At 37.4% G+C, this 25602-nt stretch overlaps 1 protein-coding gene across 7 annotated transcripts in view; it reads left to right on the forward strand.

Annotated features, from left to right (window-relative positions):
* TPP2 (tripeptidyl peptidase 2) overlaps positions 1–25602 on the forward strand; it is an 83935-nt gene that overhangs the window by 21374 nt on the left and 36959 nt on the right. For all 7 annotated transcript variants that reach the window (XM_054446139.2, XM_054446136.2, XM_054446138.2 and 4 more), the window contains exons 4-16: positions 80–184; positions 2406–2530; positions 6533–6696; positions 10361–10515; positions 11202–11278; positions 12809–12936; positions 13411–13510; positions 17261–17409; positions 18968–19083; positions 19605–19773; positions 20460–20617; positions 21618–21694; positions 23648–23754. In XM_054446139.2, coding sequence (XP_054302114.1) covers positions 80–184; positions 2406–2530; positions 6533–6696; positions 10361–10515; positions 11202–11278; positions 12809–12936; positions 13411–13510; positions 17261–17409; positions 18968–19083; positions 19605–19773; positions 20460–20617; positions 21618–21694; positions 23648–23754 — 1630 coding nt within the window. The remainder of the gene's footprint in view (positions 1–79; positions 185–2405; positions 2531–6532; positions 6697–10360; positions 10516–11201; positions 11279–12808; positions 12937–13410; positions 13511–17260; positions 17410–18967; positions 19084–19604; positions 19774–20459; positions 20618–21617; positions 21695–23647; positions 23755–25602) is intronic.

Raw genomic sequence — 25602 nt, forward strand, 5'->3', positions numbered from 1 at the left:
AGTCCACATATAAATGCCTGTCTAGGTTTACCTGAGTATTTGTCAGCCTAATTGTAAGGTAATTTTTCTGTCTTTGCAGAAAGAACGGAAGGAAAAAATCTGGGACCCTGTTCACAGAGTGGCCCTTGCAGAAGCCTGTAGAAAACAGGAAGAATTTGATGTTGCCAACAACGGCTCTTCTCAAGTTGGTGCTAGTCGATTTCATTTAAACATTACCCTAGAACCATATTCCATAGAGTTTTTAGAGAACTAATAGACTGTTTTTTTGCAAGTTTTCTTTTTTCACAAATTTTCTTTTAAGTTGGTTAATTTTACTAATTTTTCCTTTATTATTTATCCTCAAGTCAATGTACATATGTATGAATTTTTAAAATTTAACACATAATACACATAGGGAAAAAGTACATAAATTGTATTTGGTTATGAATTCTCCCATGAAAGCTGCACCTGGGAATTTCTCTTGTGCCCCTTCCTCGTCATTGCTCCCTTTCTCCTTCCAAAAGACAACCACCGCCTTGACTTCTAACACTGCAAATGATTTTGCCTATTTTGATTTGTGTAAAATGGAACCATATAGTATGGTTTTGTTTTTTGTTTTTGTTTTTTTTTGTTTTTTTTTTTGAGACGGAGTCTCGCTCTGTTCCAGGCTGGAGTGCAGTGGTGTGATCTCGGCTCATTGCAACCTCCGCCTTCCGGGTTCAAGCTATTCTCGCCTCAGCCTCCTGAGTAGCTGGGATTACAGGCACGTGCCACCACACCCGACTAATTTTTTTTTTTGTATTTTTAGTAGAAACGGGGTTTCACCATGTTGGCCAGGCCGGTCTTGAACTCCCAACCTTGTGATCCGCCCACCTTGGCCTCCCAAAGTGCTGGGATTACAGGCATGAGCCATCGTGCCCAGCCTATGTATTCTCTAATTATATGTATTATTGTCACTTTTTTAAAAAGGGATTTCAAAATACTTCATTTTTCAGTTAATATATTAGACCTCAAGGTCCTTGTTTGAAAACATGGGAGGGTGTAGTCCTTGGTTCCTATATACTGATTTGTGGAATTGATACTGATGAGCTGATTATCTCTAAGTCACCTGAATTATTTTAAAAGTAATTAAGATTTCTGGGCTTTATCCCCTGATAATTCTGATTTACTAAGTGGGATGAGAAACAGCATCGATGTTTGTGATAGCCTTTACATGATTGTGATTTGCATGAAATTTAGTAATTATTGGCCAAGATAATAATTTGCTCTCCTACTAGTTTCTGATGTGACAGCCTCAGATTATCATAAGGACAAATAACTTGCTCGGGATTGCACAGCTAAGTTGCTGAATTGAGATTTGAATCCACATTTCTTCCCTCTAGGTTAATACTCACACCACACTATTTATAGAAGGCAGTTTGATTTTAAGCAATATTAAGTGCTTTTGATCAAAGACGACTACCTTTTTCAAGAAATTGCCAAATAGTAAATATTTTTAGTACTCTCTCATGACTGCTCAACACTCCCCTTGTGTCATGAAGACCTAGGCAATATGTAAGTGAACCAGGAAGGCCATGTTCCAGTAAAGCTTCCTTTACACAACTTGGTTACAGGCTAGATTTGGCCCATGCACCATGACTTGTCAACCCCTGCTGGATCTTAATATAGTAACATAGTGAGTCTAGAGATGTTCATCTCAATTTCAGTATTTATATGCCTTTCTATCTCCCAGCTTATTTCTGTTTAAACCAGTCATTTTCCTAATTATTTGAGTACCTAACTTATTTTTTTATATATACTCTAGGTTAGAGAAATGTTTTGGAGAGGTAACACGTGCTAGTGCCAGTTATGTCTAGTTTGTACATAATCAAATTTAAAGCACTTGGTTTTATTCATGACCACAGAGCTAAAATAAGGCTTCACTTACCCCCATTAAATGTTTCTATTTAACATAGCAGTTTCTAAAAGATATAAGATTATTCATGGGTTTTATTATTAATTTGGATTCTTAAGAAATAAATTTGAGATAGAATAGGTCCTGATATAAAAATCTAAAAGTCAATAGATAACCTATTTTGTAGCAGTTTTAGAGTTGCTTTTGGAAATGAGTTAGATAACAAATATGTAACAAACATATCTTGGCTAAATGGAATCACCAACGTGTAGCACAGTGTATTTCCCAAAGCAGGCCTAGTGAGTGAATAAATGAGATTGAGTAAAATAACTGTTTTTTAGATCTGTACTGTATTAATGGATATCTGCTTCATTGAATTGAATGACAAGTTGCATAGATAGAAAAAAATTTTCTTACATTTTTAGGGTAAAATAATTTTACTATGGATTAACATTGTATCTTTGGCTGTATGTTAATACAGCTTTTAGAAGGACAGAATGTACTAATGTTAATCAGTTTCCCAACTGACTAGGCAAATAAACTAATCAAGGAGGAACTTCAAAGTCAAGTGGAATTGCTAAATTCTTTTGAGAAGAAATACAGCGATCCTGGCCCTGTATATGACTGCTTGGTATGGCATGATGGCGAAGTCTGGAGGTAAACTTCATGTATTTTATAGATCTTCATTTACAAATGTTTTCTTTTCTACTCTGAAAAACATTAAATGCTCAGAGCTGCACAGAATTTTGGTTTATTTGTGATGATATCACTCAGCAAAATCATTTGAAGGCCAAATTGGCATCTGGGTAGTTTTGGACAAGCCCCTTGAACTTCTAGTTATAATTATTGACACTAAACCTGACTTTTATCTGATTTAAATAAACATTTCATTAATAATTTATTAGTATGTTGACCATCCATATATTTGTAAATGTTTCCTCATTTGTTAATTGAGATAGTGGTGCTTACAGGGCTTTGTGAAAATTAAATTTGATGTTTCTAGATATAGTAAGCAATCAATGTACGCTATTGCTGCTGCTGTTTCTATTACTAAAACTAATAATAATAATAATGCGATTTATACCAAGTTACCCATCATGTACGTTTTTCAGTTTCTTTTTTAGTGCCTTGTATACTGCATATGTGCTTCTTGGAGTTGGTTAGTCTGCCTTCTTGAGTTACAATCTGCATGAAAACAGGAAGACATTGTTAATACAGATATTCAGCCATATGTGTGCTTTAGGATTTCTGCAAAAAAAAAAAAAAAAACAGGGACTGTTTCTTAAACTTGTAGTCAAGAATTACTTGTAGTCTGCCTCCCTGCTTATATGCAAAGAATTGCATCACAAGGTGGGGCACGTACAGATCATGCCATGACGGCTTCCTCAGTGCTCTCACAATTGTTCACCTTCACGGTGCACCCTTCTTAAAGGAGGGTTCTCCTCCCACGTGTGCAGGTACTAACTCATCTTTCATCAAGGGTGTATACGGTGTTAAGTTGAATGAGAAATTTCTGCTCAATTTGGGGATGATGGTGTTAATAAAATAACTGCACATAACTCTTTCAATCTAGATATTAAATATTAATGCACTTTTGTGTGTATTCATATATGGTGTTTTGTTGTGTGCACATGCATACACATTTTGAAAAATTATTTTCCAGAGGCTTTATACAGAATAGTAAACCTTGATACATCCACCATCTGGGGTAACATGATACAGTCACACTCAGTGATAAGCCTTAGGTGCGTTTTAGTGTGGGAAAGGAGGCAAGGTTAAATTCAAGGAAAATGCTAAATACGAAACAGAGTATATTTAGGAAAGTATATACTACAAAAGAACTTAAAGAAACACTAAAATATTAGCAGGGATTGAGTAGTGAGGCAATAGGTGGTTTCATTTAAAGTGTTTGCTCTAGGTTCTGAAAACACTGCAGATTACTTTGTCCTAGGAAAAGGAATCCGGAGTCAGGATGTCCAGGGTACCAGTGTGTGTTTCCACAAGGTTTCCTTGGTCTTCAAGGTACTTGATAAAGTGACTCACTTGTAGCAGTTTGTTGACAACTATTCTAAGGGTTTTGTTTAGAACTTTTGAGTTAGAAATGAAATTTAATCTAACATTAAATGAAATAAAATCTGAAATCTCAGAATAACATTTTAGAACATTTTATTATAATAAGTGAATATAGCATAATTATACTTTCAGGTGGTACTAGATATAATGTAACTTTTTTGCATAATACAGTATATCCTATAGGGCTTTGATCTCAGAGTTAGATCCAAAATTTTTTGAAGAGAACCTTGAAGATCCCAGGGTACATAAGGTTAATCCAGTCCTGTCTGCAGATGTTCTCATTTCACATTTCAAAAATGCCAACCATTTCTGAAGGGAGGTAAAGTGACCTATTCTTTAAGTACCGTGGGTTTTTTGTTTTGTTTTGTTTGGTGACGAATGTCCAGTCTGTGCTCTCCCTGCCACATTTCTGCTAATTGTTAAGTGCGTATCTCTGCACTTAACGGGTGGCCTCAGATGACTCTGCTCTGAGCATCTGTCAGGACGCAGAGCCTCAGACTCACTGTCACTCCAAATGGAACAAAAACTGGTTGAGAGAAACGGTGTTTACAGAGGATTACATAAAGGAGAAGCTATTAGTTGATTTCTTTACAGTGGATTTTGACCTTGCTTATGTCATGTTTCCTTTTAGATTCTTGGTGAAAGCTCTAGATTCTTTCCGTAGAAAATTGAGAGGTGTGAAAATGTCGAGAAATACATAAAACAAAAGCCTTTTCTCATCATCCTCCCCACTTACATGTACCCTGCTCTGTGTATGAGCCTCATTTTCATATCCTTTCTCTGTATTCTAGCTACTACTTGAATTCAGTCAACTAGACCTACTTCAGAAAGTTATAACCTTGCACCACATTCATAATTGTCCTCTGTCGTGTTATTTAGAGAAGTCAGTAATAATTTATGTTTTGATGTGTTGGTTATATTGTTGAGTCACTCCAATGATAGTGGTTATAAGAAACTGACCTGTGGAATGTGTCACTGTATTTGCCGTGAGAATGTTGTTAAGGATGATGATTTCGTTAATTCTTTAATCATGTGGCAGATATTTATTGAGTACCTTCTTTGTACCAGGTTGACACCGTAGAAGTTACTCCATGGACTCTAGACTCCATGGAAGCAAGTGTTGGGAATGTCTGAACCAGTCTAGGAAGCATTGAGAAAGATTTCCCAAAAGTATTAAATCTTAAATTGAGATTTGAAGGATCATCACAGTAAACGAAGCAGAGAGGTAGAAAGGGTGGGGGAAAGATCCGGAGGCTGTTGGAGGAACTGTGAGAAGTTTGGTGTGGCCACAGAGGATATGATGGGAGCAGGAGGTGAGGGAGGTGAGCAGATGATTATTAGGGGCGTTGCTCTGGAGTTTCAATGTTAAGAGCCATTGGAAGACATGGAGGGTTTTCAGCAGGAGTCAAATGTAGGGGCAGAGCAGGCCATCAGCTCATCAGGCAACAGCGGTAAGGAAGAGACTGGAAATAGGCGGACACATTATGGAGATGGGACTGTGCGGTTAGATGGGCTGGGGGAAGGGCAGAGGGAGGACTTCGTAGATGACTTCCAGGGTGGATGCTGGCCGATTGCATACATTTTGGAGACAAGTGCTACTTCTGTAGCATATGGAAGATTTGGTGACATGCATTTTACCAACTAATCTCAAGCCTGATTCTGTTTAATATGTGACTTGTTTGCTCTTTGCTTCATTTTCCCCATGAGTGTTTAGTTTCCTATACCTTCCTATATTCTGTTATTTGAAATTACGTCAGTCATATTAGGGCATGCATAAAAACAAATTTTTTAAGAATCCTTTTTTCCAAAGTGTTGTAATTTGTTAATGAAATATGCTTCAGTATTTATGATAAATCTTCACTCTGTGCTCTACTTGGCAATTTTGACTGACTTGCATAGCTTGTTAAAATACAGTTCTTGCATTTAAAACATACTTGGAGCTAAAAACATAATATTGAACTTTTAATGATGTTCATTTCATTTATGACTTTTTGAATATTAAGTGTATTTTGTTTTAATCAGGCTATCTTCTGAAGTGGAATATAATTTAAAAACTATTTTAGTTAGTAAAATGGGAAAAACATGAAGGAAGACAAAAATAATGTAGAAAATGCTTTCTGTGAGAAATAAATTTAAGTCTGTTGTAACTATAGGACTGAAGCTCAGTAAAATTCACCTAGTTTCAAAGAGCTTGTGTAAGCTGTTAGATTCTTGAAACCATTACTAAAAGAAGCAGCTGGAAGTTAGACCTAGGCCATGTGTCTGAACTATCCTAAACTGCTCTAAAACTGTAAGCCAAGTTTTAGCTCTAATTCTTAAGAGTCCAGGTGGTTTTTAACCTAGAGTTTTGTGAAGGACAGTATTTTTAAAGCACTTTGTGCATAATTTAAGAACTGGTTCCTGTAAGCTATCTTACCTAATCCTTACTGCCCACTCTATGAAACAGGCTAAACCAGACAGTCATTATATTTATATTTGTTGTGGTAGAAGTAGTAGTATAGTAAAATAGTGGAGAGACTATGTTACATGATTTTTAGAAAGGTAAGAAAATAAATTTTACTGTCGCCATTTCTTTTTAATTAATAGAGCCTGCATTGATTCTAATGAAGATGGGGACTTGAGTAAATCTACTGTGTTGAGAAACTACAAAGAAGCCCAAGAATATGGCTCTTTCGGCACAGCTGAGATGTTGAATTACTCCGTTAATATATACGATGATGGAAACCTGCTCTCCATTGTGACCAGCGGAGGTATCCCATTTCAGATTGACCAATGAGATATAGATTTATGAGGTGATAAAGTGGTACACTGCGATAGCCCACAGCAACCTTCTAGAGAATTTTAAGCTAGAGATCCTAGCTAAAGGACTAGGTCCAGAATCATAAATGTGATTTGATTTACCTGCAAGATGTTGTTTTTAAGGTCATAACCATGTAGGATCCAGTCCAAGAATATAAGCATGGTCCAACATTAGAAAATCCATCAATAGGCCAGGTGCAGTGGCTCATGCCTATGATCCTAGCACCTTGGGAGGCTGAGGTGGGCGGATCACCTGAGGCTGGGAGTTTGAAACCAGCCTGACCAACATGGAGAAACCCCGTCTCTACTAAAAATACAGAATTAGCTGGGCGTGGTGGCACACGCCTGTAATCCCAGCTACTCGGGAGGCTGAGGCAGGAGAATCGTTGAACCTAGGAGGCGGAGGTTGCAGTGAGCCGAGATCGTGCCATTGCACTCCAGCCTGGGCAACAAGAGCGAAACTCTGTCTCAAAGAAAATCCATCAATAGAATTTATCTCATGAACAGCAATTTTGCCTCGAAATCTTAACTCTTGAGAAATTCACCCATGAGTACAGAGAATTAGATAAAAGAATCCTCACGACGGCGCTCTGTGTGATTTCAAAAAAGTTGGAAACTAAATACCTATTAACAAAAAAATAGATTTTTTAAATAACTGTGTGTTATTCTTACTATGAAATACAGTCATCCTTTGGTATGTGGCCGGGATTGGTTCTAGAATGTCCCTCAGATGCTCAAGTACCTGATATAAAATGACATAGTGTTTGTGTATAACCCACACACATGCTCTCCCATTTACTTTCAGCATCTCTATGTGACTTCTAATACCTTATAGTATGTAAGTGCTATATAAATAGTTGTTATACTATAGTTTTTTAATATTTATATTTTTGATCTGTGGTTGGTTAAATTGCATCTAGTTGGTGCGGAACCTGTGGATACAGAGGGCCGAATGTATTATATAGCAATCAAAGTGCTGTGTGTATAAACCCCTAATACATAAATTACATTGAAAAAACATGTATTGATGATAAAATTTGTAAAACTCTAAAACATGCCGAATAGTACTATGCAGTGTTTATGGATATGTGTGTTTATATGGTGAAAATGTTAAATATATAGATGGAAAGATTATGCACACCAGCTCCAGGATGGTGGCTACTTCTGGGGGAAGTTCTCCCTCCCTGGGTGGGGGGGAGAAAGGAGAATGAAGTGGGATGACTTTAACTCTTTAACGTCCCCCTCCTACCTCCCAGTTCATTGAGGTATAGCTTAAGTACAAAAACTTCACATACATACATATACATAATTTGATAAGCTTTTATGTAAATATATCAATATATCCAGGAAACCACCACAATCAAGGTAATGAACATACTCAGTACCCCCAAAAGTTTGCTCTCTTTATTATCCAGCCTTTCTCCACCCACATCCCAGGGAACCACTGATCTGTTTTCTGTCACTCCACATTATTTCACACTTTCCAGAATTTTATGTAAGTGGAATAAAAAATATGGTTTTCTTTCCTTCACTTAGCATAATGATTTTGAGATTCATTAATGTTATGATTATAAAGTTGGCTCTTTATTTCTGAGTAATAGTTCTTTATATAGCTACACCACAGTTTGTTTATCCAGCTTCCCATTGATGGACGTTTAGATTGTTTTGGTATCTGTCAACATATATTTTTATTTATTTTGGGGCTGATAGCTGAGAGAACCAGTTGGATATGGTAAATATGTACTTAACTTTTTTTTTTCTTCTCTTTTTTTTTTTTTTTTTGCGACAGAGTCTCGCTCTGTCACCCAGGCTGGAGTACAGGTGGCACGATCTCAGCTCACTGCAACCTCTGCCTCCCAGGTTCAAGTGATTCTCCTGCCTCAGCCTCCTGGGTAGCTGGGATTACAGGCGCGTACCACCACACCTGGCTAGTTTTTGTATTTTTAGTAGAGACAGGGTTTCACCATGTTGGCCAGGCTGGTATCAAACTCCTGACCTCGTGATCCACCCGCCTCGGCCTCCCAAAGTGCTGAGATTATAGGTGTGAGCCACCACGCCCGGCCACTTAACTTTTTAAGAAATATTCAAGCTGTTACCTAAAGGGGCTGTACCCTTTTCACTTCCACCGCGGTGTATGAGAATTCCAGGTGCTCTGTATCCTCAGCAACACTTGCTGTGGTCAGTCTTAATAGTGGTCATTCTAACTGGTGTAAGGTGTTTTGAAGGAAAAAATCACATTAAAATTGTGCTCTCCCAATTTTATCTGGGGGAAGAAATAAGAAAGCCAGAATCCGCAACATTGGGCGAATGTTTTCTTGCATGACAGCAGCTGGCTAGAGCAGAGGAGTCTCAGCATTGCTGCAGACCCTGTTCAAAGCCACATAGAGATGCCTGCCTACTTTTCCCGGAGCTCCAACACACTGTAGTCCCCAAACATTAAGGCCCAGTGCCAGTTGTCATTTATCATTGTGCTTGTATTATTGTTTTTCTGAGAGTAGTGGGATATTTCTCTATATTCATGTCTTTTAAGAAACTTTTTCACTAAAAGGCTAGTTTTTTGTTTTAGTATTTATATATAACATGTACAAAAACAGATACAAATCACAAGTTGTACAACTCTTTGAATTACCACAAAGTGGACACTTCTTTGTAACTACAACTCAGGTCAAGAAATGAAACATAATGAAACTCCCATCATGCCCCTTCCTAACCAGTAACGTACCCTCCCACCTCCTACAGTTAACTACTGTCCTGATCTCCATTGCCACATTAGTTTGGACCATATGATGTTGCTGTTTTTGTGATCCGAAATGATACAATAGTGGCAGTTTCAGATGGTTCAGCGTTTTTTTCATTTATATGAAAATTCAGTATCCATTTTTGTATGTGACTTCTTTAGTTCAGCCTTATTTTTGTGAGCTTTATCTCATAGTACATAGTAGTAGTTTATATTTATTGCTGTATAATTGTCAGTTCTATGAATTGATGTACATGTAACCATTTACTGTTAATGAATCTTGTGGTTGTTTTTAGGTTTTTGAATTTTATAAACAGTGCTGCCATGAACATTTTTGTGGGTGTTTTAGTTACACGTGCACACATCTTGGTATTGTGTGTAGCTAGAGGTAGGATGGCTGGCTCATAGGCTGTGGCAGTGTTCAGCTTTCACTCCAGCCAGCAGTGTATGGTTATGTACTTCCATCCACACTTGCTTTGTCAGCCTTTAACATTTTGGCAATTCTAAAAGGTATGTAGAAGCATCTTTTTGTGGCTGAATTTGCGTTTCCCAGATGACGAATGAAATTAAACATCTTTTCGTGTGTCTGTTTGCCCTTTGGGTATCTTCTTTTATAAAATGCTTTTTCAAATGTTTGAAGGGGGGATTCTCCCTTTCTTTAATTGTGAATTTGAAAGATTTTTATATATTCCAGATATAAGCTGTTTGTCAGCTATATATGTTGCAAATACTTTTCCTTTGTGACTTGAGTTTTTGCTCTCCGTGAACAGGGTAGCAGAGTAATGTGTATTCTTTTTATCATGATTAATAATATGCAAATTGAATAAACTTTCAGTCCATGACAATGTTTTGTCATTTCCCCACCTTTGTGTCTCTAGGAGCTCATGGGACACATGTAGCTAGTATAGCTGCTGGACACTTTCCAGAAGAACCTGAACGGAATGGGGTAGCTCCTGGTGCTCAAATTCTTTCCATCAAGATTGGTGATACAAGACTAAGCACAATGGAAACAGGCACAGGCCTCATAAGAGCTGTGAGTGTTTGTGAGTTGTTGATTCAGAAGATTAATGATTAATGATCTTGGATATTTTTAGGTTTATAAGTGCTCCTGGTTTACCAAGAATACATTGAACTATATATAGTGTACAGTACTTTAACAAAGCAAAAATATTTACTAATTTATTTTTAAATTATTTTTATTAAATATTATTAGGATAAGTTATTTGGCCTAACCTTTGTGAAAAAATTACTTACTTCATACTCATCATTTCTAGCAAATCTCCTAACAAGCAATTTTGAGATATTTAAAAAGAAAGGCCTCTTAGCCAGCTTTCTCTGTCAGCCTAAGAGGAATTTAAAACCTCAGCTAATATTCTGTACGTCATTTTAACGTAGGAAAGTATATTTAATTTTAGTGATTTTTTAACCTAGGAAGGACCATTCCATTCCCTCTACCTCTCTCCCCCTCTAACCCCACTCTTTTCTAGAAATGCTAGTTTTTGTTTTTTTTTTTAATGACTACTTTTTTATGTGTCTCCTCCTACCTTTTTGTGTTTATGTGCTTATATGTCCAGGTATATGGTGATATGCCTGGAGGTAACTTATAAATTAGAATATGATTAGCTAAGAAACTATAGGATTATATATATGCCCTTATTTTACTGGCTAATCTGTTTCTGTAAATTGCTGCCTAAACTAGACTCTTAATCTTTTTAATAGATGATAGAAGTTATAAATCATAAGTGTGATCTTGTCAACTACAGTTACGGAGAAGCAACTCACTGGCCAAATTCTGGGTGAGTGTTCCTTGACAGTTGTTAGCCATAGAACCTTAGCCAGAGAAGAGTATTAGATGTTTTTCATAAGTGGATTGAATGTCACAGTGGAAGAAAGAACAGTTGCAGTAGTTAGATGATAACTGTGTGTCTCGTAGGCCTCACGCCCCCCATTCCTGTGGTCACATCTGTGATGATGTTAATGCCATTCACTGCACCATGCCTGAAGTCTCAACTCTGAGCATTTCTGTGCTGTCCTTTGTGGCTCTTCCTTAGTTAGGTCTCCCTCACAGTTCTTCTGAGATATGCAACCCACAGACTCCTCTGGTGTTTTTTCACTGTCAGATGCACTGCATCCTCACTTCTCTTCCCAGGCAATTTGGATCTGACAGTCTGTCTGTCATTATAATTACTAGTTCCACAAGCACTCTGAAGCCATCCTCAGTTGTATATACATACCGGGCAGGTGCCCAGACTTGCTGAAGTTTTGCTATTCTCTTTAGTGACTTGCATCTCATCTGCAAAACTTACTGTTGGTTGCATATATTCACTAACTCGGTCAGTTTTCACATCTCCTCAATCCATTCTAGTGTGTCTAGGATGCACCCCCACTCCCCTCCTTCCTCGTTGCCTTCATTGTCTTTTTGCTGCCGAATCCAGTGTCATGGCCTTGACCTAATGTTACCTTCCTTTTTTTCTTCATAGTAGTAGCTATTTGAAATTACCTTGAGTATTTACTTATTGATCATCTCTCCCCCATTCCCGTCACCAAGCTAGCTATCATCTGGTTTTTAAGACATCACTTTACGGTCCTTGTAACATGCACCCTGTTATCATGAGTCATTTCATTCTTCCCTCTTCTCTCACTTCTTTATTTTACTTAAGTGTATTTCTTTCTCTACTTTAACTTTCATCCTCTTGAAGTCCTCTTTCGCTAATATTCTTCCCTTTCTCAGATACTCACACTTACAGCTTTGAAGGGTCCTGTGCATGGCTCTGTACCTTTTTAATGTTAACTTCATTTTCTTCTTCATGGTATAACCTCATCTCCTTTACTTAATGTCAGTAAATTTTTCTTGTTTGCTGTCAAACTCTAAGCAGGTTTCTTACACTTTAAAATCTTGCTCTTAAGTTCTTCCTAGTGCCTTAGTTACCTTTGCCACAAAAGATTCTGGTTCTTTTGGTTAATTTCTACTCATAATTGTATGTACGAATCTTCTGAGGTGTGTCTTCAGGACTATGTTAACTGGGGGTTGGAAATAGAACCACCTATTGCCCGAGTCACTACTAATATTTTACTACCTTGTAGTATATTTTCCCATATATATTGTTTTGCATCTAGCATTTTTCCCACATTTAATTTTGCCTTATAACTGCTTCCCTACCCTAAAGCCCAAGTAGGGTATATCACTTAGAATAGCTGTATCATGTTCCACCAAGGGTGGATGTACCAAAATTTATGTAACCATATATTTAAACAAGGTTTTGGTACTATATACACTTTGGGAATAGAGGCTGATTATATGTTCAAAGGAATTCTCTCTTTTTCAGGAGAATTTGTGAAGTAATCAATGAAGCAGTATGGAAGCATAATATAATTTATGTTTCAAGTGCTGGAAATAATGGTCCATGCCTTTCTACAGTTGGTTGTCCAGGTGGAACTACATCAAGTGTGATAGGTTAGTTTCCTGTTTTAGAAATAGATTTGTTTAGAAACAAGCAAACAAAAAACAATAGTTAATGAAATGTTACCTGTATCTCTGCTACACGTAAGACACTGTACACCTTAAGTGTGTCCTCAGGAAACTTACAGTCTAGTAGGGGAACCAGCACATCTAGAACTGACCGTAATTTAAAGTGGACTGAAATAAGTGGTTTCATAGACATACACATGCATGCTTTTAGGTGCACTAGCATATTTAATCTGTAAAATAATCCTGGGAGATAGGTATTTTGTATCCAAAAGCAAAGTTCTTAGTAAAATGTCTGGTACGTAGTAGACTTTCCTTGTTTGCTTATTAAATTTTATTCTTCCATTATATTAGAGAGAGGACTGGTGTTGAGAGATTAGGCAGTTTACTCAAGCGAACAGTGGATTTAGAATCAGGATCCCCATTTGTTTTCTTTTCTTAATGATTAAATCCATCCCACAGGTGTTGGTGCTTATGTTTCTCCTGATATGATGGTTGCTGAGTATTCACTGAGAGAGAAATTACCTGCAAATCAATATACTTGGTCTTCTAGAGGACCTAGGTAGGTGCAGGTAGAACATGGGACCATTACGTATATTTGGTTAAACTTTACATTGTTGAGAAGGGCAGAGTTTTAGATAAGTTTGCTAGTTTTTTTCTGTTGGTTTTTACTTTTTTTCAGTATTTTCATTTTGATTAACAGTCTCATCTCAGGGACAGATAATTAAAATAAATGAAATAGTTTCATTGTTACATGGAGAACATCACTATTCTGAGTATAAATTCTTATTCCTATATCCATAATTCTTCATTTATAAGAATCTAAAGAAAAAGTAGGGACTTGGATATCTTTATATAGTAGTGATGGCCTTGTTTTAAATAATTTTTGATATTTGAACTTTGGTGAAATGAAAGCCCTAAAGCTTTTATAAAACATCACAGTCATAGGGCCCACATACCTGTGGCTCATGTTTTTGAAGTTATAACTTACTTTGAGCAATTTTGGGTGAGATCCAAAAGTAAACAAGTTCTGATTGAGAAACGAAGTTTATCTCTTTTGGTTCCCTGAAGCCTTCTGAACTACATTTATCTGATTCTGCGAACTGATTTTCTCAAGAGGTATATTAAGTCCTAATTTACGTAATTCTTCGTTATACCATCAATGGGTACATGCACCTTCTGAAAAATAAAGCCTATTTTAATTCATCTCTTTGGAGTTAATTTATAAAAAGAATAGACTTTGAATTTAGTTCAGCAAATACCTTAGTGCCTACAGTGGGCAAGGCATAAACGAACAGTTTGTGATCTGAGTTTCAAATGCCATTTTAGTATGATGGAACTCCAGAGGTGGGAGCAATCACTTGAACCCTTCGTGGAGGAGATGGTATTGAAGTTGGCCTTAAAGGATGGGTAGGATGTTGAGAGACAGAAGAAAGGAGTTCTATATGCCAAGAATAACATGAACCCAAAGATGAGCAGGTTTCAATGTAAAGTTTTTTGAGGACATAACTAGTAACTGAGTATGTTTGAAGTATAAGATTAGTGGGGAATATTGGAAGATAAGATTAGAAAAATTGATTATGCTCAGATGAGATGCAATAATGTTATATTCTTTGAGTTACAGATATCTTCCTCATTTTCTCTAGGTGATTTCCTCTTTAAAAAATAAACTTATCTTAGTAGCTTATTATAAAATGTCATTGAAAACAACCAGGCCATGGACATCCACATGGATCAGAAAGCTTTGCTTTGCACTGTCATTGTAGACTGCCCCTGCCAGCCCAGCTAAAGACACTCAATAAGAGTGGCTTAGGAGAAGAGCCAAAAGTCAGCAAAGCTGGATGTGTTTTATGTTCAGTTAATAAAAGTGTAAAATTATTAAACTTATTCTCGTCTAAAACTGAGTTTGGAATTTTAAGTTTTATCTTATTATCAATGTAAAAATAAAGTATTAGAGAATGTTTAAACCAGCCTTTGCTGATACTCACCATAGAGCATTTAAAGAATTATTTTAAGAAAACACCAAGGAGTTCATGAATTATGGGGGAAGCTTGGATTAAAGTAGATACTGATTCACAAACCAGATGTTCTAAGAATTGAATTTGTTTCATTTTTCATAAACATGAAATATTATTAGAAATAATTTGCTTTAATTATTACATTAGATGGTACAAAATATGAAACATTGACTAATGGTCACTGAACAGAGCATGTTCTGTAATCTTTGAAAAACGCTGCCTCTGCATCAGCATTGACTGAGACACACAGCATCTACTGACTTCCAGGCATTTGCACGTGTGGCATATTTCTTAAAGACGTATTACCAAATGTCTGGGCTGGATGCAGTGGCTCACGCCTGTAATCCCACCACACCACTTTGGGAGGCCAAGGTAGGTGAATCACTTGAGGTCAGGAGTTCAAGACCAGCCTGGCCAACGTGGTGAAATCCCATCTCTACTAAAAATATAAAATTTAGCTGGGCATGGTGGTGGATGCATGTAATCACAGCTACATAAACAGGTCATGAAGTTTTATTATATATTGTAATTGAGAAGAAAAATATTACTGGCTTTTTTTGAATTTTAAGGAAACATTTCTGTTTCATGAGACTTTTTTTTTTCTTTCCTGAAACAGAGTCTTGCTCTGTCACCCAGGCTGGAGTGCAGTGGCATGATCTCGGCTCACTACAACCTCCACCTCTCAGGTTCAACCAATTCTCCTGCCTCAGCCTCCCAAGTAGCTGGAATTACAGGCGCTCACCACCACACCGAGTTAATTTTTGTATTTTTAGTAGAGATGGGATTTCACCGTGTTGGCCAGGCTGGTCTTGAACTCCTGACCTTGTGATCTGCCTGCCTTGGCCTCCCAAAGTGCTGGAATTACAGGTGTGAGCCACCGCGCCCAGCTGAGACTCATTTTTAGAATACTCATTTAAATACCTAGAAATGCTTTATCATTTACCACTTTAACAGGCTAGTGGAAAATTAATAAAGAACAATAAGTAGTCAGAATTCATGACTCTTTCCAGTTATTTTTTCCAATGCTATCAAATACCAATGCTCATTCTGAACACCATTAGGCAATACAGTGCAAACAAGAAGGTAGAAAATCACCCTAAACCTTGTTATCTGTGATATGTACAGATGACGTATTGATGAACATCCTTTTAGTTATTCTCTCGTGAATTAGTAGAAGATGACATTGTTCAGGCAATTTGTAGCCTACTTGTCATTCAGTATTACATTGTGAACATCTTTACAGGTCAACAGATATTTACCTAATAGTAATTGTTCTAAGATATTTCCTAAAAGAGGTGCCGTCAGCCCATTTCAAGAGGAATATATATGTATTGCTTTCAGTTCTCTATAAAAATGTAAAGCCAAATTGCTCTAGTGTTTCTACCCAAGAGTAAAAATAGTTCACTCAGTTGGGAGAATGGTATAAGGAGAGTCTGGCAGCCTCTGTGGGGAATGTATGGCCACTTTGCCAGGGAGGCGGAAGTAGTGTGCTATTCTGTGCCAGTCCTTCTTTACTTGGGGCAGAGGACAGAGCTTTGTTGGATGATAATGTGGTTATGAATTCTAAGGGCTTTAATTCATCAGACTTTGCTTGGTTGACGCCCTGAGCTGGGCAGTCCTGTTAGACATGAGCTGTCCAGTATGGCAGCAGTCAGGGACGTGAGGTTAGTCTGTGTTAAGATGCGCTTTACGTATAAAATGTACACCAGATTTCAAAGACTTGGTACAAAAAAACAGTGTCAACTAATTCATTTTTCTTTTTTTCTATTAATTACATGTTGAAATGCTAATATTTTTGCTATGTCTATTTAAACATATTAAAATTAATTGCATTAATGTCTTGTTAGCTTTTTTTAGTTGTGGCTTATAGAAAATGTTAATTTATATCGCCCACATTATATTTCTATTTTACAGTGCTATATTAGACCTTAAACAGATAGAAAGTTTCTTATTACAGATAAGAGAGAAGTACATTCATCAAAGAGTCAGAACAGTGACATTTATTTTCTCTCTCTAAATATACCTGACACTATGGCCTGTCACACATGCCCAGATATGTACATACACACAGACATTTCTGTACACTTAGAAGGAAAAAATAAATGCTGCCTATGGGAAAATGGCTATGCTGGGTGTTTTCCCCCATTGATTCTTAATATGTTTGTCATTAGTTGTAATGAGTGCAGTTAGTACACAGTGTTATACTATTGGATTTAACTAGTGGCCATCTTAAAAATGCCCATGTATGTTTAGCTTTCACCATCCTAAGCAGAGTTCAATGGCTTTCCATTTAGTGCTGACGGGGCCCTTGGTGTGAGTATCAGTGCACCAGGAGGAGCCATTGCTTCTGTTCCTAACTGGACACTGAGAGGGACGCAGCTAATGAATGGAACATCTATGTCTTCCCCCAATGCATGTGGAGGCATTGCGCTGATCCTTTCAGGTAAGCGTGTTCCTTATTGTCCTTATATTATTGCAGACCGATATTTTTGTTTTCTGAAGCTCTCATGGTAAGAACATGTGGTAGAATTGATAATTCCCTGGGCACAAAGTAGAGTTTAAGGTAACGAATAACTTATGTGATAATGATAATTTGAGTGTTTATTCAGCAGTATATTTGTTGGCTGTCCACTGTTAACAACTGTCAAGCAGTATTTTAGCTCTGGGGCTAAATTAGTGAGCAAAGCATCAAAAATACCTGCCTATGTGGAGGTTACATCATTATATATATTATAGTTGGGATAAACAGAATTTGAACAAAATAAAAAACTGTAGATGTTGCAAATGGATGCTGTGAGCAAAATGAGGTAGAAAGAGAAGGAGGGATTTCTAGAGTGGTGCACAGGATTAAATAGAGTGGCACTGGGTTTAGCCAGGACTCAGATTTAGGGTAACCAGGCTGCTGTGAAGGTCCCTCCTCAGAAACATCCCTCTTTAAGTTGTCTCTCCTCTGCCTCCTTTCTTCATCCCTTTTCTGACCCACACCACAGTTTCTTCTGCTCACCACATCTCAGCATGGCCTGTCCACACTGGTGCTACCAGCATAAGCCTGTGATGATGTACCACTGTCAAGTGCTACATCCTTTTCTAGGTTGAGCCCACACTCTTAGGATGGATCCTAAAATGACCCTCTTTCTAGTTCTCTTCAGCCTTACCAGATATTTCAAGGCCTCTTGGCCTCCATCTTTGGGTGTACTACACTCTGCCTCGAAGTCCTGTCTGCCATGTTGTGGCCTTGCAGACTCCTGTACATTCTCTAAGAGGCAACTCATCTGTCAGTTCCTCTGATGGAGCTTCACCTTTTTTGGATTCTCACAAAACTGGTCACTTCCTTGATTTGCTGTTATAACTTCAAAATGTTTCCATGCTTGTGTTGTGTCTGACAATATCATCAATGTTTATGTGTTTGATGAGCTCTGGAGAGGACAAGAATGATATAGCACTCATCTTACGAATGGGTGGCCTCCATATTCTTCCCATAAAACAGTAATTCCCAACCTGGCTGTACCCTAGAATCATCTGAGAGTTGTTTAATACATAACTATCTCTGGGACAGTCCTCAGAGATTCTGATTTAATTGGTCTGTCATGAGACCTCAGCATCTTTTTTGCTTGAGTTCCCCTGGGGTTTATAACATACGGTTGGGTTGAACACCACAGCCAACAGCCATCATGTTTAACCCAGCAGTGTTTTAAAGAAAATGTCATTCACATGCTTTTAGGTATCTGCTTTGTGCGTTTATATTATGCTACAAAACCCACACCAGAGTCTCTGCCCACCACATAATGAGAACACAGTGATTTTTGTGGAATGAAGCCTTCATATAATGCAAGCAGTTTGAGTCAGACTGTTTAGTTCAGGTCTTCAAAAAAGATTTTAAAATGAGTGTTAGAACACAAGACATTAAAACCAGAGAGTCTACAGGTGATCGTCATACTGGTGGGCGGCTAAGGTTTCAGATAGTGAGTGCTACACTACTTGTTTTTGTTTCTTAATTTTAGGTCTGAAAGCTAATAACATTGACTACACAGTTCATTCAGTCAGAAGAGCTCTAGAAAACACTGCAGTGAAGGCTGACAATATAGAAGTATTTGCCCAAGGACATGGTATTATTCAGGTATTGTTGCCTATATGAAAAATGGGTTGTAAAGCATCATTAAGATAATATCTTAGATATTATTGGGTAATATTTCATTTTATAACAGTGATTCAGTATATCTGAATTATGGATTATATGGCCATAGAACTATAAGCAAAAAGGATACACAAACAAATTTTGTAGTTAAGACAAATCTGTTGCACTAAGATCAAGAAATGTAATAGATGGATGCCATGTAGATGTTAGAAATTCAAAGAAATCGAGGTCAAAAACTGGCCAATCATAATGGCGTAGGGATTAGTTCCTAAATTTGGTCACTTGAGAATAACAGTGTGAATAGAGTGGAGTGGAAGATGTGACTGGTATTGTTTCTAAAAATGTAGAATTGTCCTCTTAGTTGGGGTACTAGGTAGTTTTGAGAAGTGAATGTAGACACTAACTTCTTGTTTTACAACTGAAATCAAATTGATTGGCAATTTGCAACAAAATATTTTTTGACCCAACCATTTATATCTGACCATGTATATTCTTTTCACTAGGTTGATAAAGCCTATGACTACCTCGTTCAGAATACGTCATTTGCTAATAAATTAGGTTTTACTGTTACTGTTGGAAATAACCGTGGCATCTACCTCCGAGATCCTGTTCAGGTGGCTGCACCTTCAGATCATGGCGTTGGCATTGAACCTGTATTTCCGGAGAACACAGGTCAGTAATAGGCTGGCAGTAAGCTGACGTATTCACATTTGCTGTTTGAATGAGTGGTATCGTAATAAAGAATTGCTGTTTGGGCCAGTGTTATGAAGAGAATACATGAATTGACAGTATGATTATTTTAAATCTTATAGTTATAAGAGAAAATATTAGAGCAATTTGGGGTCCTTGTACAATGGCAATTTAGTTAGCATCTTAAACTACCAAGGAAAACAGTAGAATGAGCCTCAGTGACCCACAGCTTTATTAAATTGTGTATAATAAAATATCAAATTTCTTTTCCACTTTACCTACTTAGGTATAAGACAGAGTTTTCAGTTGAATAATGAAAAGTAGAAGCAGTCTAGGAGAACTGCAGCTCGATTAGGTGTGAACAAAAATAATCATCACTATTATCTGGCTGTCTTCATTTCAGTTGAATACTATGACCTGTGTGCAGTAATGAAAACATTCACTTAAACTCTTTAAGGTTATACCAGTGCTTGGTGAAAGTATAAATGAATCATGAGTAATCTAAATTGTAAGGAAGATTATTTGACTGTTTTATTTAAGCTGTGTTTTGGATGCGTTTTACAGCCAACCAAACTAAGTCGCTAAATTTTTTTGGAAAGATATAACATTTTTAAATGGAAAAAAGGAAAAACATACTCATCTTTAATTTTTGGTCTTTTTTGTGCCAGAAAACTCTGAAAAAATATCCCTTCAGCTTCATTTAGCTCTGACTTCAAATTCGTCTTGGGTTCAGTGTCCCAGCCATTTGGAACTCATGAATCAATGTAGACACATAAACATACGTGTGGATCCCAGGGGCTTAAGAGAAGGATTACATTATACAGAGGTATTGACGTATCTTCATTTTTACTTTCTTCACTCTTTAAAATGTTTAAGAGGTTAAAAAAAATCCAAAGTATATTTGCAATGTATTGTTTTCTTGCTGAGAAATAACTAGACCTATCCATCTGCCAGGTTATGCAGTTCTTCTGGTGTGTCTATAATATTCATTTAAGCAGTGAAGTTTCTAAAGAATCATCTTTTGTCCTTGTACGAATAAGTAAAAGGAAAGAAGAGGTACAGCAGAACCTTTCAATTAGGTCTCCCTCTAACTGGTCTTTTGTTTTGTCAGCTAAACAAAGCTACAGTTACTTGTTGTTGTTGTTGTGTTGTTGTTTTAAGAGACAGAGTCTTGCTCTGTTGCCCAGGCTGGAGTACAGTGGTGTGATGGTAGTTCACTGCAGCCTTGAACTCTTGGGCTCAAGTGATACTCACACCTTAGCCTCCTGAGTAGCTAGGACTAGTGGCGTGCACCACCAAGCCTGGCTAAATTTTTTTATTTTTGTACGGGATCTCTCTATGTTGCCCAGGCTTGTCTTGAACTCTTGGCCTCAAGTGATCCTCCTGCCTTGGCCTCCCAGAGCATTGGGATTACAGGTGTGAACCACCACACCCAGCCAGTTATACCTTTTAGTACTCAGATGAAGAAAGCATCTGTTAAACAAATAGTTGTAAACCAGGCATGGAATAGTATCACAACAGTATCTCCACATCTAAAGTTGTCAGTAGTACTAGTTTGAGCTAATTTTCAGTTGGGAGTAATTGAAATGCACTTATTTTGTACTTGACGTCTCATTTTCCCATTTGAACTAGTCAAATGTTGCTATACATTTGTTTGGGCTGTTTGCTATTAATTATGTGACCTAGTGTCAGGAAATTGGTGTCAACCTGTTGTTAAGACCTTGATTAAGAGTAGATTGATTTATTCTGTCAATAATTTAGACCTTTTCCCCCCTCTTTTAAACATTTGTTTATGGATATTGAAACTTACCAATTCTTTTTTCAAGGTATGTGGCTATGATATCGCATCCCCTAATGCAGGTCCGCTCTTCAGAGTTCCGATCACTGCAGTTATAGCAGCAAAGTAAGTACAGGTTGCTCACAGCTTACTGTTACATCTAAGATTTTAATGGCTATTCATAGACTCTTGTGGACTTTTAAAGGATCACTAATACAGAACCAGGTAATGGGGATTTTGTCTTGTTCTGCTCCCAGCTAGCATTTTTAGGTGTCATGTAGTCAGCCATGCTGTCTTTTGTGCTCTCTGAGAGTAACTGATGGCACCTGGCATCTGCCCTGCCTCTGCATCAAAACTGTTTCCACCACATCACTCTGAGCTCTGCATTGCCCAGTTCAGAGGATAACTCAGGCTTCTTCTGACCCGATCCCACTGCAGTATTTCACAGTATTATTTCACTCCCCTCCATTCCTGCCCTTTTTGTCTCTGTCATGTTTGGGATTTACTCTCTTTTCTTAATGCTTCCACTTTTCTAGTTATCTACTATAGAAATGGAAGTTAAGAAACTCTTAACTTTCCATCTTATTCCTCTGGAACCAAGGAAAAATCAGAAGATTATATTATTTCCTGCTTAAAATATATCAGTGGCACCTCCAAAGATCAAGTTCAAGCTCCTTAAAATAGCAAACAATGCTCCCTCACAATTATAGCCCTAACCAATGTTTCCTGTCATTCCATACACCAAATTACACATTTTGGCCAACTCACTGATTTTGGCACTCCAGGATTCTCAGGATTTGTGCATGTACACAGCTGATAACTTGGTTTCAATTTCCTCTCTCTTCAGTTAATGACCAGGTGCATTCCTGGTCATCCCTGGATGAAGGGAGTCCCTTCTTTCTGCTTCGTGGCACATTTTACATGCCCCTGGACAGACTTTAGCCAATATGTTGTAATTTTTTATTTAACTTACACTCTTTGACTGTGAGCCCACCGAAGGCACAGGGACTACTACTGTTATACAGGATGTATAAAATAAATTATCTAGTGGATGAAGGTGAGATTGGGATTGTGAGAGTACTGGAAACCAAGTGGAAATTCTAAACTAACAGTTCTGTTATTCTGGTAAATATTAAGTATGCAACAGACCTCAGCCCATGAGAAACATGGGATGAAATTGAGGAGAATAAATTTAAAAAGTGGTATACACGTGGAAAAATTGTGCAACAGTTAAATTCTCAGCCGTATATTCCCTCGAAGTCCAGTAGTAATTTAGACAAGGTAATGTGTAAGACCTTCAGGAGTCAGCTGCCACACGATCTCCTTCAGGAAGCTTCCCAGGCTCCCTAACTCTTCCTGTCTATCTGGAGCATCTTATGTTAAATGTCTCTGATGATGATTCTCTCCGTGTTAGATTGTCTAGGTTAAAGAATCATGTTTTCTTCTTTGTTATGTTTCTAGCTCCTAATAACAGGGCCTCATGTAGTAGGCACTCATTTAACTGTTTGTCCTACTGACAAGAATTAGTCTCTAGCATAAAATTTGTTTCTGTGGTGGGTAGTTATGCATTTGAACTTTATTTCATTGATTTCTTACAAAAATGCTTTGAAAGTAGTTTGTCTTTCTTTACTATTTTACATCATGGGAGTGTTTTGAAGCTACAGGAGGAGCTTAATTTAACACCAGTCTCATAGCCATAATACCAGTGACGTAAAACTTTATCATTGATTTTAATATCTAGGATTCACTGTAGTTTGGAATCTGGTAATTGGAAAATTCTGTGAATGTCGTAGAATGCCTTTAACAAAAAAGAATGCTTTTTTAATAGTGTGTGTGAATGTATCTTACAAATCATAAAATAGACAAAAAGTAGAATCATCTATACTCTGCTATTCAGAGGTTATCTCTGCTAACCTACTGCAAAAATTGAATAATATCGTACGTACTGTTTTGTAACCAGCTTCTAAGTCCCTGTGTTTATTTCTAATGAATTGTTATTTTACATTTATCCAGTAAAATCTAGAGTATCTGTGGTCTTATAATAAATATATACATTTAATTATTTTTATTAATTTTCAGAGTAAATGAATCATCACATTATGATCTAGCCTTTACAGATGTACACTTTAAACCTGGTCAAATTAGAAGGCATTTTATTGAGGTTCCTGAGGGTGCAACATGGGCTGGTAGGTAAAATTAAAATCTGCGTGACCACTTATCTCTGTTTACATTCTAATGACTATAGCTATATGAGCTTCGTTTATCTGTAACATATATTTCCCTGGTACTAATATATGTATTTGGGTACCTTAGACTTTCTGTAAAGTTCAAAACATTTTTAAGATCTAGTACTATTTTGCATTGGCTCATACACCAAATTCAGGCATCTTAAGATGTTTTTAATATTTAAGGTTTGAGCTTAGTTTAGAATAATGCCTTATCTGGTAATAATTTTTTTTTTTTTTTTTTTTTTTGAGACAGGCTGGAGTGCAGTGGCATGATCTCGGCTCACTGCAACCTCCACCTCCCCAGTTCAAACAATTCTCCTTCCTCAGCCTCCCGAGTAGCTTGGACTAACAGGCGTGTGCCACCACGCCAGGCTAATTTTTGTATTTTTAGTGGAGACTAGGTTTCACCATGTTGGCTAGGATGGTCTCGATCTCTTGACCTCGTGATACACCCGCCTCGTCATCTCAAAGTGCTGGGATTACAGGCATGAGCCACCACGCCCGGCCTAATTTTTAAAATACTACAAATCAGTTTAAATAATGCAGCTGTTGCTTAAACCTCAAACTGTTAAACTCTCAGAATTTTAGAAATAGAGTTTTAATCTTTGAAGCTCTGTTTATAAAAGATTTTCACTTCAGTGTCTCTGAAATTTTGAGAGTAAATGATTGCCTAACACAAAGCTCTTGAATTAACATGTTACAGTCCTGTGAGAGTGCTCATGTCATTCTTTTATACAAGAGCTGTGGGTATACCATATTTTCCTTCACAAGTTGTGTGTCCTAAATTTACAGTTTAGCAGTCAGTATGGAGGGGTATGTCAGTTGTCAGAGCTCACTCACATTGATAGATGGAAGCAAATATGGGCAGTCAAGAAAGTGTCACCCGATTTAAATTAGTAGCCAGCATTGTTGATACTTCTTGGATTTGGCCCCTCTGCTAAGCATTTTACAGAGATTATCTTGTCTAGTCCCGTCAGAACCCTATAAGGTAGATAGGTGTCATTAGTAAAAATGGCTTGTATTTTACTTAGGAGTGTGTTTTTTGTACTTGTATGAAAGTACAGATATATTTACATCTGAGACTTTATTGAAGATGAAATATTGAAATCACACATATATGACCTGGTTTGGGAATAGCTGGTTGTATTTGGTTCCCCATACCATCTTCTGGTCATCTATCTGTGTGCTGTCCATCTGTTTGTCATCTGGTATCACAGGAAATACAAGACTTTTCTTGTTTTATGTAATTAGATAAGGGCAAAATAACAGCAAAAGCTGAGAGCTAAAGCAATGAATTGAACAGCGCCCAATATAGCCTGTTAATTTGCACACTGGGTTATAATGGAGCTATTGCAGCACTGAGAGGCTTCTGAGGATAATCAGGGGTTGTACTAGACTCATTCATTAAGCATATTTTTCTGTACCATCTGTGTGCCAGGCCCTTTTCAATGGGCTAAGGTGGTGAGCTACTTAGACAAGGACCCTGCTTCCAGAGGCCTTAAGAGCATCTAGTCCAAGATATTGCAGTTAAGAGAACTGGATTAGAGGGAGGCAGCACAGAGTAGTGGCAAGGCCATGGGCTTTGGAAGTTGAGAAGTCTGGGTTTGGATCCATGCCCTGCCATACACTAATGGTTACCTGGGGGCAGGTTTCTAAATTTTCTGAACTTCTGTTTCAACTATAAATATAGTTGTTAGTCTGTTGTAAGGATTAGGGATTTTATACTACTTGGTACATAGCTTGTCTTCGTTGGAATTATGCTCACACTTGACAGTACTTCTAGGGGGTGAAGTCAGAGTTGCTGTG

The sequence above is a fragment of the Pongo pygmaeus genome, chromosome 14, assembly GCF_028885625.2.
Source record: "Pongo pygmaeus isolate AG05252 chromosome 14, NHGRI_mPonPyg2-v2.0_pri, whole genome shotgun sequence".
NCBI lineage: Eukaryota > Metazoa > Chordata > Mammalia > Primates > Hominidae > Pongo > Pongo pygmaeus.